We start from the raw sequence: 15,489 nt of genomic DNA, 5'->3' as shown, positions 1-15,489 counted from the left end.
TCTTTCGAGACGGAGGGAATCAGAAGAGAATCTGATGAAAGAGTGGATCGTATGACTCTTCTCCTCAGGATTCTGTTACTCTCATGAGAAGTCAAACCATAGTCCTCCTCGATGCCAGTGCGTATGTGCCTGTCAGGCTGAGGGTGCACACGACCGATCCCATCTCCTACCCTGTATCTCTGAGTTCTGTCGAGAAAAAACAAACCTCCAAACAACCAGCAGAGTGAAGTGATGGCAGTCATAGCACACGGTACAACAACAAGAAGAAGGGACATAGGAACTCTGTAGGCAGAAAAGGAAGCAGGCATATCCGGAAATATAATCAAGCAGCACTAGATAATACCTTCCCTATTAGACTGGTGGATGTCCCAGTGCCAATATCCTTAAGAAAATGCCTAGTGGGGTCTGCCAGTTACAAGCCGGTCCGTTCCCTTGAAGCCTAGCAATGGAAGCGCTGCCAAGGGAACAGAGTCCCAAAGGAGAAGTGGTCTCCAGATGGATTCCCTTGTGGATCCTGTGTGGCCATGTGACTTCTACGGGCAAGCCACTCACTGAAGCCCAGAGTCTGTGGGGGCTCCCTCCTTTTTGGAAACTCTCCTCCGAGAGGCCTTGTTGTCTTCTTTTGCTCCTGATGACAGACCATTATGGACCGGAGGGCACGTCCCCGTTACAAGCAGGGGACAGTGGCTGTAGGAACAAGCAAAGACAAAGCGGGAGGATTGGACTCGGTGGTCTGTCCGATGCTCTACAGCAGAAGACTGCCCCCTACAGCCAGCAATGCACTGAGATAGTGACCAGGCCTGGACACCTGGCTTGTGTTGTGTGCATCAGGTTGCCCCTGCTGTGTGATTCATCTCCCGAGGTAAAAACAGGTTTTCTAGGAGGAACGGATTCAGAGAGTGTAAAAAGCCAATTTCCTCAGCTTTTCTCTCTCGCTCTCTCTCGCTCTCGCTCTCGCTGTCTCTCTCCCCCTCTGGAAAATACAGTGTTCCAAAGAGCAGCGAGGTAGGCAATGTGGTTGGCAAGGTCGGCTAAACAGCCAGATCTTGGTTTCAGCTGAGATCCTCATCTCAGGGCGGTTGCATGGAACCCCACACCAGGCTCCCCACAAGCGCAGAGACTGCAGAGGATTCCTTGTCCCTGGGGCACGTGGGTGGCTCGTTCCATGAGGCATCTATCTTTGGCTGGATCGCCAATCCCAGGGTCCTTGGATGGAGCCTGTCATCGGGCTCCTTCTCAGGTAGGTGTCTGCTACTCCCTCTCCTCCCCTGCTCACGCTGCTCTCTATATTGCTTTCACTCTCTCTCTCTCTCTCTCTCTTTCTCTAAAAATCAAGATATCTTTTACGAGTAGTTAGCTGCGCAGAAAAAAAATACGAAGTAGAGAGACTTCTCCCACCTCCATGGTCTGTATCTGCATAGTGTCCCTGGAAATGAACCTTCAGCCACCTGAGGGAATCCCTGTGACAAGGCTTCCAAGATTCTGAGCTCTGTGAACTAGTCTTAGATAGTCCAGTGGTCTGTAGGCTCTCCAAAGCTCAGTCTGGGAGGGCCCCAGCCAAAGCTTCTTGCTTCCTGTTTGTTGTCTCTCCTTGGGCTTTCTTGAGTACCACACAAGAAGCATGGCCGTTGAATTAGTGGAAGAGCCCTGAAATGTGTGCCGAGGAGGGCGACACACCTAGGAATGACAGGCCCCTGTGAGCAGAGGACTTTCTCTCCATCCGTTCCTGGATCTCAAAGTCACTGGGAGAGGTGGCCTTGGCTGACTCGGGAGCTGCCTTTGGCGCTTTGTGGATGTGGCTTCTGTGTGAGCCTGGAGGTGATGTGGGCTTTCAGCATTTCAGAACAAAGAGATTCTGCATGATCGTTTGACTTTATGAAAGTCAGTCAACGCATCAGTAACTGGACGCAGTGCGAAACAGAAAAAAAGGAGTTTTGAAAACACCTTGATGAGTACGGAGTCGCAGGTGAGGCAAGAGATCACTTTGTCAGCCGAGGCAACATGAAATGGCCTTACTGCAGAAACACATGTCAAGGAAGTAATTCAACTCTTCGATTCCGATCAGCAGTTCGGCATCGTTCTAAATTGGGAGAGACTCTGCGTTCATTCTCTTGTCTTTGTAGACATGGTTCACCTGCATATGTGCTTTCCGTATCAGAAATCGTACCTATCAGTACTCGATAGGTCCCTCTTCAACGTTGGCCATCCCATTCCACGTCGGAAGCCTAACAATTGGCCTTCATGTTTACCAGCGTTAGACATCCTTAACCCTGCGTCGCCTTCACATGAGAAGGGTGAAGCGACACGGGGTTGTGTATGTCCAAAGTTCAGATAGGAGCATGGGACATACACTGTACTCTAGAGACAGCGCATCCGGGTTCCGAACTTTTCTGGATGATGCGTGAAAAGCCAATCCAGAAGACTCTGGAGGCAAGGGCAGTCATGACAAGCACGCCCATGTAGTTGGGAAACAGTGCTCTAGAGCCAGTCGAAAGTGCATCATAAAGGAAAGCAAAAAGAGAAGTAGAAAGTGAGGGAGACGTTCAGAAATGGAAAACGCGTCTGATGCCTACTTAAGCCCCACACACGAGGGAAGATGCTCAGAGAAGCTGAAGCCGCGGTTCCCACACTTGCCCAGCGCAGCCAGGCCCACAGCCCCTGCAGGATCCCCGATGGCCCTGCCCTGCTCCTTCTCGGTGGCCCTGGTGCTGCTCAGCTGCCACTCCCTGTGCTGTCTGGCTTGCCACCTGCCCGACACCCACGGCCTGCGCAACTGGAGGGTCCTGACGCTCCTGGGACAGATGAGGAGACTCTCCGCCGGCTCTTGTGACCACTACACCAATGACTTTGCCTTCCCCAAGGAGCTGTTTGATGGCCAGCGGCTCCAGGAGGCGCAGGCCCTCTCTGTGGTCCACGTGATGACCCAGAAGGTCTTCCACCTCTTCTGCCCGGACACGTCCTCTGCTCCTTGGAACATGACTCTCCTGGAGGAACTGTGCTCGGGGCTCTCTGAGCAGCTGGATGACCTGGAGGCCTGTCCCCTGCAGGAGGCGGGGCTGGCCGAGACCCCCCTCATGCATGAGGACTCCACCCTGAGGACCTACTTCCAAAGGATCTCCCTCTACCTGCAAGACAGGAACCACAGCCCGTGTGCCTGGGAGATGGTCCGAGCAGAAATCGGGAGATCCTTCTTCTCCTCGACAATCTTGCAAGAAAGAATCAGGAGGAGGAAATGAGACCCGCCCGGGTCCGCACGGAAATGACATTCCCTGACTGATCAGAGCACACTTGCACGTGTCCTGCCGCCTCAGAGAAGCTCACGCCTGCCGTCACGGTGACACGAAGGCAATCGGGTGTCCAACGTGTTCAGGACGGGGCAGCACCATCAAGTCAAGTCGACAAACACCGCTTACTTTCACATAACCTTGCCCATCTCTCTACTTCCTACTCATTCGTTTATTTATTTATTTATTTATTTATTTATTTATTTATTTATTTATTTGTATTTATGGCTCAACTGGGTTCTCTTTGTATACTAGTAGGTGTACCGTCACTCTGTGATTCAGGGGGAGTGGGGATGCTTTCTATTTATTAAGTTTTTTATTCTTTTGTTCATTAAACCGTTCTCTGCAAGCATTCTTGCATTTGTGGTTTCTTTCGAGATGGAGGGAATCAGAAGAGAATCTGATGAAAGAGTGGATCGTATGACTCTTCTCCTCAGGATTCTGTTACTCTCATGAGAAGTCAAACCATAGTCCTCCTCGATGCCAGTGCGTATGTGCCTGTCAGGCTGAGGGTGCACACGACCGATCCCATCTCCTACCCTGTATCTCTGAGTTCTGTCGAGAAAAAACAAACCTCCAAACAACCAGCAGAGTGAAGTGATGGCAGTCATAGCACACGGTACAACAACAAGAAGAAGGGACATAGGAACTCTGTAGGCAGAAAAGGAAGCAGGCATATCCGGAAATATAATCAAGCAGCACTAGATAATACCTTCCCTATTAGACTGGTGGATGTCCCAGTGCCAATATCCTTAAGAAAATGCCTAGTGGGGTCTGCCAGTTACAAGCCGGTCCGTTCCCTTGAAGCCTAGCAATGGAAGCGCTGCCAAGGGAACAGAGTCCCAAAGGAGAAGTGGTCTCCAGATGGATTCCCTTGTGGATCCAGTGTGGCCATGTGACTTCTACGGGCAAGCCACTCACTGAAGCCCAGAGTCTGTGGGGGCTCCCTCCTTTTTGGAAACTCTCCTCCGAGAGGCCTTGTTGTCTTCTTTTGCTCCTCATGACAGACCATTATGGACCGGAGGGCACGTCCCCGTTACAAGCAGGGGACAGTGGCTGTAGGAACAAGCAAAGACAAAGCGGGAGGATTGGACTCGGTGGTCTGTCCGATGCTCTACAGCAGAAGACTGCCCCCTACAGCCAGCAATGCACTGAGATAGTGACCAGGCCTGGACACCTGGCTTGTGTTGTGTGCATCAGGTTGCCCCTGCTGTGTGATTCATCTCCCGAGGTAAAAACAGGTTTTCTAGGAGGAACGGATTCAGAGAGTGTAAAAAGCCAATTTCCTCAGCTTTTCTCTCTCGCTCTCTCTCGCTCTCTCTCGCTCTCGCTCTCGCTGTCTCTCTCCCCCTCTGGAAAATACAGTGTTCCAAAGAGCAGCGAGGTAGGCAATGTGGTTGGCAAGGTCGGCTAAACAGCCAGATCTTGGTTTCAGCTGAGATCCTCATCTCAGGGCGGTTGCATGGAACCCCACACCAGGCTCCCCACAAGCGCAGAGACTGCAGAGGATTCCTTGTCCCTGGGGCACGTGGGTGGCTCGTTCCATGAGGCATCTGTCTTTGGCTGGATCGCCAGTCCCAGGGTCCTTGGATGGAGCCTGTCATCGGGCTCCTTCTCAGGTAGGTGTCTGCTACTCCCTCTCCTCCCCTGCTCACGCTGCTCTCTATATTGCTTTCACTCTCTCTCTCTCTCTCTCTCTCTCTCTCTTTCTCTAAAAATCAAGATATCTTTTACGAGTAGTTAGCTGCGCAGAAAAAAAATACGAAGTAGAGAGACTTCTCCCACCTCCATTGTCTGTATCTGCATAGTGTCCCTGGAAATGAACCTTCAGCCACCTGAGGGAATCCCTGTGACAAGGCTTCCAAGATTCTGAGCTCTGTGAACTAGTCTTAGATAGTCCAGTGGTCTGTAGGCTCTCCAAAGCTCAGTCTGGGAGGGCCCCAGCCAAAGCTTCTTGCTTCCTGTTTGTTGTCTCTCCTTGGGCTTTCTTGAGTACCACACAAGAAGCATGGCCGTTGAATTAGTGGAAGAGCCCTGAAATGTGTGCCGAGGAGGGCGACACACCTAGGAATGACAGGCCCCTGTGAGCAGAGGACTTTCTCTCCATCCGTTCCTGGATCTCAAAGTCACTGGGAGAGGTGGCCTTGGCTGACTCGGGAGCTGCCTTTGGCGCTTTGTGGATGTGGCTTCTGTGTGAGCCTGGAGGTGATGTGGGCTTTCAGCATTTCAGAACAAAGAGATTCTGCATGATCGTTTGACTTTACGAAAGTCAGTCAACGCATCAGTAACTGGACGCAGTGCGAAACAGAAAAAAAGGAGTTTTGAAAACACCTTGATGAGTACGGAGTCGCAGGTGAGGCAAGAGATCACTTTGTCAGCCGAGGCAACATGAAATGGCCTTACTGCAGAAACACATGTCAAGGAAGTAATTCAACTCTTCGATTCCGATCAGCAGTTCGGCATCGTTCTAAATTGGGAGAGACTCTGCGTTCATTCTCTTGTCTTTGTAGACATGGTTCACCTGCATATGTGCTTTCCGTATCAGAAATCATGTACCTATCAGTACTCGATAGGTCCCTCTTCAACGTTGGCCATCCCATTCCACGTCGGAAGCCTAACAATTGGCCTTCATGTTTACCAGCGTTAGACATCCTTAACCCTGCGTCGCCTTCACATGAGAAGGGTGAAGCGACACGGGGTTGTGTATGTCCAAAGTTCAGATAGGAGCATGGGACATACACTGTACTCTAGAGACAGCGCATCCGGGTTCCGAACTTTTCTGGATGATGCGTGAAAAGCCAATCCAGAAGACTCTGGAGGCAAGGGCAGTCATGACAAGCACGCCCATGTAGTTGGGAAACAGTGCTCTAGAGCCAGTCGAAAGTGCATCATAAAGGAAAGCAAAAAGAGAAGTAGAAAGTGAGGGAGACGTTCAGAAATGGAAAACGCGTCTGATGCCTACTTAAGCCCCACACACGAGGGAAGATGCTCAGAGAAGCTGAAGCCGCGGTTCCCACACTTGCCCAGCGCAGCCAGGCCCACAGCCCCTGCAGGATCCCCGATGGCCCTGCCCTGCTCCTTCTCGGTGGCCCTGGTGCTGCTCAGCTGCCACTCCCTGTGCTGTCTGGCTTGCCACCTGCCCGACACCCACGGCCTGCGCAACTGGAGGGTCCTGACGCTCCTGGGACAGATGAGGAGACTCTCCGCCGGCTCTTGTGACCACTACACCAATGACTTTGCCTTCCCCAAGGAGCTGTTTGATGGCCAGCGGCTCCAGGAGGCGCAAGCCCTCTCTGTGGTCCACGTGATGACCCAGAAGGTCTTCCACCTCTTCTGCCCGGACACGTCCTCTGCTCCTTGGAACATGACTCTCCTGGAGGAACTGTGCTCGGGGCTCTCTGAGCAGCTGGATGACCTGGAGGCCTGTCCCCTGCAGGAGGCGGGGCTGGCCGAGACCCCCCTCATGCATGAGGACTCCACCCTGAGGACCTACTTCCAAAGGATCTCCCTCTACCTGCAAGACAGGAACCACAGCCCGTGTGCCTGGGAGATGGTCCGAGCAGAAATCGGGAGATCCTTCTTCTCCTCGACAATCTTGCAAGAAAGAATTAGGAGGAGGAAATGAGACCCGCCCGGGTCCGCACGGAAATGACATTCCCTGACTGATCAGAGCACACTTGCACGTGTCCTGCCGCCTCAGAGAAGCTCACGCCTGCCGTCACGGTGACACGAAGGCAATCGGGTGTCCAACGTGTTCAGGACGGGGCAGCACCATCAAGTCAAGTCGACAAACACCGCTTACTTTCACATAACCTTGCCCATCTCTCTACTTCCTACTCATTCGTTTATTTATTTATTTATTTATTTATTTATTTATTTATTTGTATTTATGGCTCAACTGGGTTCTCTTTGTATACTAGTAGGTGTACCGTCACTCTGTGATTCAGGGGGAGTGGGGATGCTTTCTATTTATTAAGTTTTTTATTCTTTTGTTCATTAAACCGTTCTCTGCAAGCATTCTTGCATTTGTGGTTTCTTTCGAGACGGAGGGAATCAGAAGAGAATCTGATGAAAGAGTGGATCGTATGACTCTTCTCCTCAGGATTCTGTTACTCTCATGAGAAGTCAACCCATAGTCCTCCTCGATGCCAGTGCGTATGTGCCTGTCAGGCTGAGGGTGCACACGACCGATCCCATCTCCTACCCTGTATCTCTGAGTTCTGTCGAGAAAAAACAAACCTCCAAACAACCAGCAGATTGAAGTGATGGCAGTCATAGCACACGGTACAACAACAAGAAGAAGGGACATAGGAACTCTGTAGGCAGAAAAGGAAGTAGGCATATCCGGAAATATAATCAAGCAGCACTAGATAATACCTTCCCTATTAGACTGGTGGATGTCCCAGTGCCAATATCCTTAAGAAAATGCCTAGTGGGGTCTGCCAGTTACAAGCCGGTCCGTTCCCTTGAAGCCTAGCAATGGAAGCGCTGCCAAGGGAACAGAGTCCCAAAGGAGAAGTGGTCTCCAGATGGATTCCCTTGTGGATCCTGTGTGGCCATGTGACTTCTACGGGCAAGCCACTCACTGAAGCCCAGAGTCTGTGGGGGCTCCCTCCTTTTTGGAAACTCTCCTCCGAGAGGCCTTGTTGTCTTCTTTTGCTCCTGATGACAGACCATTATGGACCGGAGGGCACGTCCCCGTTACAAGCAGGGGACAGTGGCTGTAGGAACAAGCAAAGACAAAGCGGGAGGATTGGACTCGGTGGTCTGTCCGATGCTCTACAGCAGAAGACTGCCCCCTACAGCCAGCAATGCACTGAGATAGTGACCAGGCCTGGACACCTGGCTTGTGTTGTGTGCATCAGGTTGCCCCTGCTGTGTGATTCATCTCCCGAGGTAAAAACAGGTTTTCTAGGAGGAACGGATTCAGAGAGTGTAAAAAGCCAATTTCCTCAGCTTTTCTCTCTCGCTCTCTCTCGCTCTCTCTCGCTCTCGCTCTCGCTGTCTCTCTCCCCCTCTGGAAAATACAGTGTTCCAAAGAGCAGCGAGGTAGGCAATGTGGTTGGCAAGGTCGGCTAAACAGCCAGATCTTGGTTTCAGCTGAGATCCTCATCTCAGGGCGGTTGCATGGAACCCCACACCACGCTCCCCACAAGCGCAGAGACTGCAGAGGATTCCTTGTCCCTGGGGCACGTGGGTGGCTCGTTCCATGAGGCATCTGTCTTTGGCTGGATCGCCAGTCCCAGGGTCCTTGGATGGAGCCTGTCATCGGGCTCCTTCTCAGGTAGGTGTCTGCTACTCCCTCTCCTCCCCTGCTCACGCTGCTCTCTATATTGCTTTCACTCTCTCTCTCTCTCTCTCTCTCTTTCTCTAAAAATCAAGATATCTTTTACGAGTAGTTAGCTGCGCAGAAAAAAATACGAAGTAGAGAGACTTCTCCCACCTCCATGGTCTGTATCTGCATAGTGTCCCTGGAAATGAACCTTCAGCCACCTGAGGGAATCCCTGTGACAAGGCTTCCAAGATTCTGAGCTCTGTGAACTAGTCTTAGATAGTCCAGTGGTCTGTAGGCTCTCCAAAGCTCAGTCTGGGAGGGCCCCAGCCAAAGCTTCTTGCTTCCTGTTTGTTGTCTCTCCTTGGGCTTTCTTGAGTACCACACAAGAAGCATGGCCGTTGAATTAGTGGAAGAGCCCTGAAATGTGTGCCGAGGAGGGCGACACACCTAGGAATGACAGGCCCCTGTGAGCAGAGGACTTTCTCTCCATCCGTTCCTGGATCTCAAAGTCACTGGGAGAGGTGGCCTTGGCTGACTCGGGAGCTGCCTTTGGCGCTTTGTGGATGTGGCTTCTGTGTGAGCCTGGAGGTGATGTGGGCTTTCAGCATTTCAGAACAAAGAGATTCTGCATGATCGTTTGACTTTACGAAAGTCAGTCAACGCATCAGTAACTGGACGCAGTGCGAAACAGAAAAAAAGGAGTTTTGAAAACACCTTGATGAGTACGGAGTCGCAGGTGAGGCAAGAGATCACTTTGTCAGCCGAGGCAACATGAAATGGCCTTACTGCAGAAACACATGTCAAGGAAGTAATTCAACTCTTCGATTCCGATCAGCAGTTCGGCATCGTTCTAAATTGGGAGAGACTCTGCGTTCATTCTCTTGTCTTTGTAGACATGGTTCACCTGCATATGTGCTTTCCGTATCAGAAATCATGTACCTATCAGTACTCGATAGGTCCCTCTTCAACGTTGGCCATCCCATTCCACGTCGGAAGCCTAACAATTGGCCTTCATGTTTACCAGCGTTAGACATCCTTAACCCTGCGTCGCCTTCACATGAGAAGGGTGAAGCGACACGGGGTTGTGTATGTCCAAAGTTCAGATAGGAGCATGGGACATACACTGTACTCTAGAGACAGCGCATCCGGGTTCCGAACTTTTCTGGATGATGCGTGAAAAGCCAATCCAGAAGACTCTGGAGGCAAGGGCAGTCATGACAAGCACGCCCATGTAGTTGGGAAACAGTGCTCTAGAGCCAGTCGAAAGTGCATCATAAAGGAAAGCAAAAAGAGAAGTAGAAAGTGAGGGAGACGTTCAGAAATGGAAAACGCGTCTGATGCCTACTTAAGCCCCACACACGAGGGAAGATGCTCAGAGAAGCTGAAGCCGCGGTTCCCACACTTGCCCAGCGCAGCCAGGCCCACAGCCCCTGCAGGATCCCCGATGGCCCTGCCCTGCTCCTTCTCGGTGGCCCTGGTGCTGCTCAGCTGCCACTCCCTGTGCTGTCTGGCTTGCCACCTGCCCGACACCCACGGCCTGCGCAACTGGAGGGTCCTGACGCTCCTGGGACAGATGAGGAGACTCTCCGCCGGCTCTTGTGACCACTACACCAATGACTTTGCCTTCCCCAAGGAGCTGTTTGATGGCCAGCGGCTCCAGGAGGCGCAGGCCCTCTCTGTGGTCCACGTGATGACCCAGAAGGTCTTCCACCTCTTCTGCCCGGACACGTCCTCTGCTCCTTGGAACATGACTCTCCTGGAGGAACTGTGCTCGGGGCTCTCTGAGCAGCTGGATGACCTGGAGGCCTGTCCCCTGCAGGAGGCGGGGCTGGCCGAGACCCCCCTCATGCATGAGGACTCCACCCTGAGGACCTACTTCCAAAGGATCTCCCTCTACCTGCAAGACAGGAACCACAGCCCGTGTGCCTGGGAGATGGTCCGAGCAGAAATCGGGAGATCCTTCTTCTCCTCGACAATCTTGCAAGAAAGAATCAGGAGGAGGAAATGAGACCCGCCCGGGTCCGCACGGAAATGACATTCCCTGACTGATCAGAGCACACTTGCACGTGTCCTGCCGCCTCAGAGAAGCTCACGCCTGCCGTCACGGTGACACGAAGGCAATCGGGTGTCCAACGTGTTCAGGACGGGGCAGCACCATCAAGTCAAGTCGACAAACACCGCTTACTTTCACATAACCTTGCCCATCTCTCTACTTCCTACTCATTCGTTTATTTATTTATTTATTTATTTATTTATTTATTTATTTATTTATTTGTATTTATGGCTCAACTGGGTTCTCTTTGTATACTAGTAGGTGTACCGTCACTCTGTGATTCAGGGGGAGTGGGGATGCTTTCTATTTATTAAGTTTTTTATTCTTTTGTTCATTAAACCGTTCTCTGCAAGCATTCTTGCATTTGTGGTTTCTTTCGAGATGGAGGGAATCAGAAGAGAATCTGATGAAAGAGTGGATCGTATGACTCTTCTCCTCAGGATTCTGTTACTCTCATGAGAAGTCAAACCATAGTCCTCCTCGATGCCAGTGCGTATGTGCCTGTCAGGCTGAGGGTGCACACGACCGATCCCATCTCCTACCCTGTATCTCTGAGTTCTGTCGAGAAAAAACAAACCTCCAAACAACCAGCAGAGTGAAGTGATGGCAGTCATAGCACACGGTACAACAACAAGAAGAAGGGACATAGGAACTCTGTAGGCAGAAAAGGAAGCAGGCATATCCGGAAATATAATCAAGCAGCACTAGATAATACCTTCCCTATTAGACTGGTGGATGTCCCAGTGCCAATATCCTTAAGAAAATGCCTAGTGGGGTCTGCCAGTTACAAGCCGGTCCGTTCCCTTGAAGCCTAGCAATGGAAGCGCTGCCAAGGGAACAGAGTCCCAAAGGAGAAGTGGTCTCCAGATGGATTCCCTTGTGGATCCAGTGTGGCCATGTGACTTCTACGGGCAAGCCACTCACTGAAGCCCAGAGTCTGTGGGGGCTCCCTCCTTTTTGGAAACTCTCCTCCGAGAGGCCTTGTTGTCTTCTTTTGCTCCTCATGACAGACCATTATGGACCGGAGGGCACGTCCCCGTTACAAGCAGGGGACAGTGGCTGTAGGAACAAGCAAAGACAAAGCGGGAGGATTGGACTCGGTGGTCTGTCCGATGCTCTACAGCAGAAGACTGCCCCCTACAGCCAGCAATGCACTGAGATAGTGACCAGGCCTGGACACCTGGCTTGTGTTGTGTGCATCAGGTTGCCCCTGCTGTGTGATTCATCTCCCGAGGTAAAAACAGGTTTTCTAGGAGGAACGGATTCAGAGAGTGTAAAAAGCCAATTTCCTCAGCTTTTCTCTCTCGCTCTCTCTCGCTCTCTCTCGCTCTCGCTCTCGCTGTCTCTCTCCCCCTCTGGAAAATACAGTGTTCCAAAGAGCAGCGAGGTAGGCAATGTGGTTGGCAAGGTCGGCTAAACAGCCAGATCTTGGTTTCAGCTGAGATCCTCATCTCAGGGCGGTTGCATGGAACCCCACACCACGCTCCCCACAAGCGCAGAGACTGCAGAGGATTCCTTGTCCCTGGGGCACGTGGGTGGCTCGTTCCATGAGGCATCTGTCTTTGGCTGGATCGCCAGTCCCAGGGTCCTTGGATGGAGCCTGTCATCGGGCTCCTTCTCAGGTAGGTGTCTGCTACTCCCTCTCCTCCCCTGCTCACGCTGCTCTCTATATTGCTTTCACTCTCTCTCTCTCTCTCTCTCTCTCTTTCTCTAAAAATCAAGATATCTTTTACGAGTAGTTAGCTGCGCAGAAAAAAAATACGAAGTAGAGAGACTTCTCCCACCTCCATTGTCTGTATCTGCATAGTGTCCCTGGAAATGAACCTTCAGCCACCTGAGGGAATCCCTGTGACAAGGCTTCCAAGATTCTGAGCTCTGTGAACTAGTCTTAGATAGTCCAGTGGTCTGTAGGCTCTCCAAAGCTCAGTCTGGGAGGGCCCCAGCCAAAGCTTCTTGCTTCCTGTTTGTTGTCTCTCCTTGGGCTTTCTTGAGTACCACACAAGAAGCATGGCCGTTGAATTAGTGGAAGAGCCCTGAAATGTGTGCCGAGGAGGGCGACACACCTAGGAATGACAGGCCCCTGTGAGCAGAGGACTTTCTCTCCATCCGTTCCTGGATCTCAAAGTCACTGGGAGAGGTGGCCTTGGCTGACTCGGGAGCTGCCTTTGGCGCTTTGTGGATGTGGCTTCTGTGTGAGCCTGGAGGTGATGTGGGCTTTCAGCATTTCAGAACAAAGAGATTCTGCATGATCGTTTGACTTTACGAAAGTCAGTCAACGCATCAGTAACTGGACGCAGTGCGAAACAGAAAAAAAGGAGTTTTGAAAACACCTTGATGAGTACGGAGTCGCAGGTGAGGCAAGAGATCACTTTGTCAGCCGAGGCAACATGAAATGGCCTTACTGCAGAAACACATGTCAAGGAAGTAATTCAACTCTTCGATTCCGATCAGCAGTTCGGCATCGTTCTAAATTGGGAGAGACTCTGCGTTCATTCTCTTGTCTTTGTAGACATGGTTCACCTGCATATGTGCTTTCCGTATCAGAAATCATGTACCTATCAGTACTCGATAGGTCCCTCTTCAACGTTGGCCATCCCATTCCACGTCGGAAGCCTAACAATTGGCCTTCATGTTTACCAGCGTTAGACATCCTTAACCCTGCGTCGCCTTCACATGAGAAGGGTGAAGCGACACGGGGTTGTGTATGTCCAAAGTTCAGATAGGAGCATGGGACATACACTGTACTCTAGAGACAGCGCATCCGGGTTCCGAACTTTTCTGGATGATGCGTGAAAAGCCAATCCAGAAGACTCTGGAGGCAAGGGCAGTCATGACAAGCACGCCCATGTAGTTGGGAAACAGTGCTCTAGAGCCAGTCGAAAGTGCATCATAAAGGAAAGCAAAAAGAGAAGTAGAAAGTGAGGGAGACGTTCAGAAATGGAAAACGCGTCTGATGCCTACTTAAGCCCCACACACGAGGGAAGATGCTCAGAGAAGCTGAAGCCGCGGTTCCCACACTTGCCCAGCGCAGCCAGGCCCACAGCCCCTGCAGGATCCCCGATGGCCCTGCCCTGCTCCTTCTCGGTGGCCCTGGTGCTGCTCAGCTGCCACTCCCTGTGCTGTCTGGCTTGCCACCTGCCCGACACCCACGGCCTGCGCAACTGGAGGGTCCTGACGCTCCTGGGACAGATGAGGAGACTCTCCGCCGGCTCTTGTGACCACTACACCAATGACTTTGCCTTCCCCAAGGAGCTGTTTGATGGCCAGCGGCTCCAGGAGGCGCAGGCCCTCTCTGTGGTCCACGTGATGACCCAGAAGGTCTTCCACCTCTTCTGCCCGGACACGTCCTCTGCTCCTTGGAACATGACTCTCCTGGAGGAACTGTGCTCGGGGCTCTCTGAGCAGCTGGATGACCTGGAGGCCTGTCCCCTGCAGGAGGCGGGGCTGGCCGAGACCCCCCTCATGCATGAGGACTCCACCCTGAGGACCTACTTCCAAAGGATCTCCCTCTACCTGCAAGACAGGAACCACAGCCCGTGTGCCTGGGAGATGGTCCGAGCAGAAATCGGGAGATCCTTCTTCTCCTCGACAATCTTGCAAGAAAGAATCAGGAGGAGGAAATGAGACCCGCCCGGGTCCGCACGGAAATGACATTCCCTGACTGATCAGAGCACACTTGCACGTGTCCTGCCGCCTCAGAGAAGCTCACGCCTGCCGTCACGGTGACACGAAGGCAATCGGGTGTCCAACGTGTTCAGGACGGGGCAGCACCATCAAGTCAAGTCGACAAACACCGCTTACTTTCACATAACCTTGCCCATCTCTCTACTTCCTACTCATTCGTTTATTTATTTATTTATTTATTTATTTATTTATTTATTTATTTATTTATTTATTTATTTGTATTTATGGCTCAACTGGGTTCTCTTTGTATACTAGTAGGTGTACCGTCACTCTGTGATTCAGGGGGAGTGGGGATGCTTTCTATTTATTAAGTTTTTTATTCTTTTGTTCATTAAACCGTTCTCTGCAAGCATTCTTGCATTTGTGGTTTCTTTCGAGACGGAGGGAATCAGAAGAGAATCTGATGAAAGAGTGGATCGTATGACTCTTCTCCTCAGGATTCTGTTACTCTCATGAGAAGTCAACCCATAGTCCTCCTCGATGCCAGTGCGTATGTGCCTGTCAGGCTGAGGGTGCACACGACCGATCCCATCTCCTACCCTGTATCTCTGAGTTCTGTCGAGAAAAAACAAACCTCCAAACAACCAGCAGATTGAAGTGATGGCAGTCATAGCACACGGTACAACAACAAGAAGAAGGGACATAGGAACTCTGTAGGCAGAAAAGGAAGTAGGCATATCCGGAAATATAATCAAGCAGCACTAGATAATACCTTCCCTATTAGACTGGTGGATGTCCCAGTGCCAATATCCTTAAGAAAATGCCTAGTGGGGTCTGCCAGTTACAAGCCGGTCCGTTCCCTTGAAGCCTAGCAATGGAAGCGCTGCCAAGGGAACAGAGTCCCAAAGGAGAAGTGGTCTCCAGATGGATTCCCTTGTGGATCCTGTGTGGCCATGTGACTTCTACGGGCAAGCCACTCACTGAAGCCCAGAGTCTGTGGGGGCTCCCTCCTTTTTGGAAACTCTCCTCCGAGAGGCCTTGTTGTCTTCTTTTGCTCCTGATGACAGACCATTATGGACCGGAGGGCACGTCCCCGTTACAAGCAGGGGACAGTGGCTGTAGGAACAAGCAAAGACAAAGCGGGAGGATTGGACTCGGTGGTCTGTCCGATGCTCTACAGCAGAAGACTGCCCCCTACAGCCAGCAATGCACTGAGATAGTGACCAGGCCTGGACACCTGGCTTGTGTTGTGT

The 15,489-nt window shown here is 51.6% G+C and overlaps 4 protein-coding genes and 1 long non-coding RNA gene across 5 annotated transcripts in view; 4 read left to right on the top strand and 1 right to left on the bottom strand.

The window, feature by feature from the left end:
• LOC144322277 (uncharacterized) overlaps nucleotides 1–15,489 on the bottom strand; it is a 192,224-nt gene that overhangs the window by 17,225 nt on the left and 159,510 nt on the right. The gene's annotated exons all lie outside the window — the stretch shown is intronic.
• Nucleotides 2,673–3,236, top strand: LOC144321713 (interferon alpha-1/2). The gene has a single exon (XM_077910992.1). The coding sequence runs from the start codon at nucleotides 2,673–2,675 to the stop codon at nucleotides 3,234–3,236; it is 564 nt and encodes a 187-aa protein (XP_077767118.1).
• Nucleotides 6,346–6,909, top strand: LOC144321712 (interferon alpha-1/2). Its single transcript, XM_077910991.1, has one exon. It carries the CDS (start codon nucleotides 6,346–6,348, stop codon nucleotides 6,907–6,909), a length of 564 nt encoding a protein of 187 aa, XP_077767117.1.
• LOC144321711 (interferon alpha-1/2) lies at nucleotides 10,004–10,567 on the top strand. The gene has a single exon (XM_077910989.1). The coding sequence runs from the start codon at nucleotides 10,004–10,006 to the stop codon at nucleotides 10,565–10,567; it is 564 nt and encodes a 187-aa protein (XP_077767115.1).
• On the top strand, nucleotides 13,673–14,236 carry LOC144321710 (interferon alpha-1/2). The gene has a single exon (XM_077910988.1). The coding sequence runs from the start codon at nucleotides 13,673–13,675 to the stop codon at nucleotides 14,234–14,236; it is 564 nt and encodes a 187-aa protein (XP_077767114.1).

The sequence above is a fragment of the Canis aureus genome, chromosome 10, assembly GCF_053574225.1.
Source record: "Canis aureus isolate CA01 chromosome 10, VMU_Caureus_v.1.0, whole genome shotgun sequence".
Lineage (NCBI taxonomy): Eukaryota > Metazoa > Chordata > Mammalia > Carnivora > Canidae > Canis > Canis aureus.
Note: the sequence above shows the minus strand (reverse complement) of the source record. Positions and strands in the feature narration are given on the sequence as shown.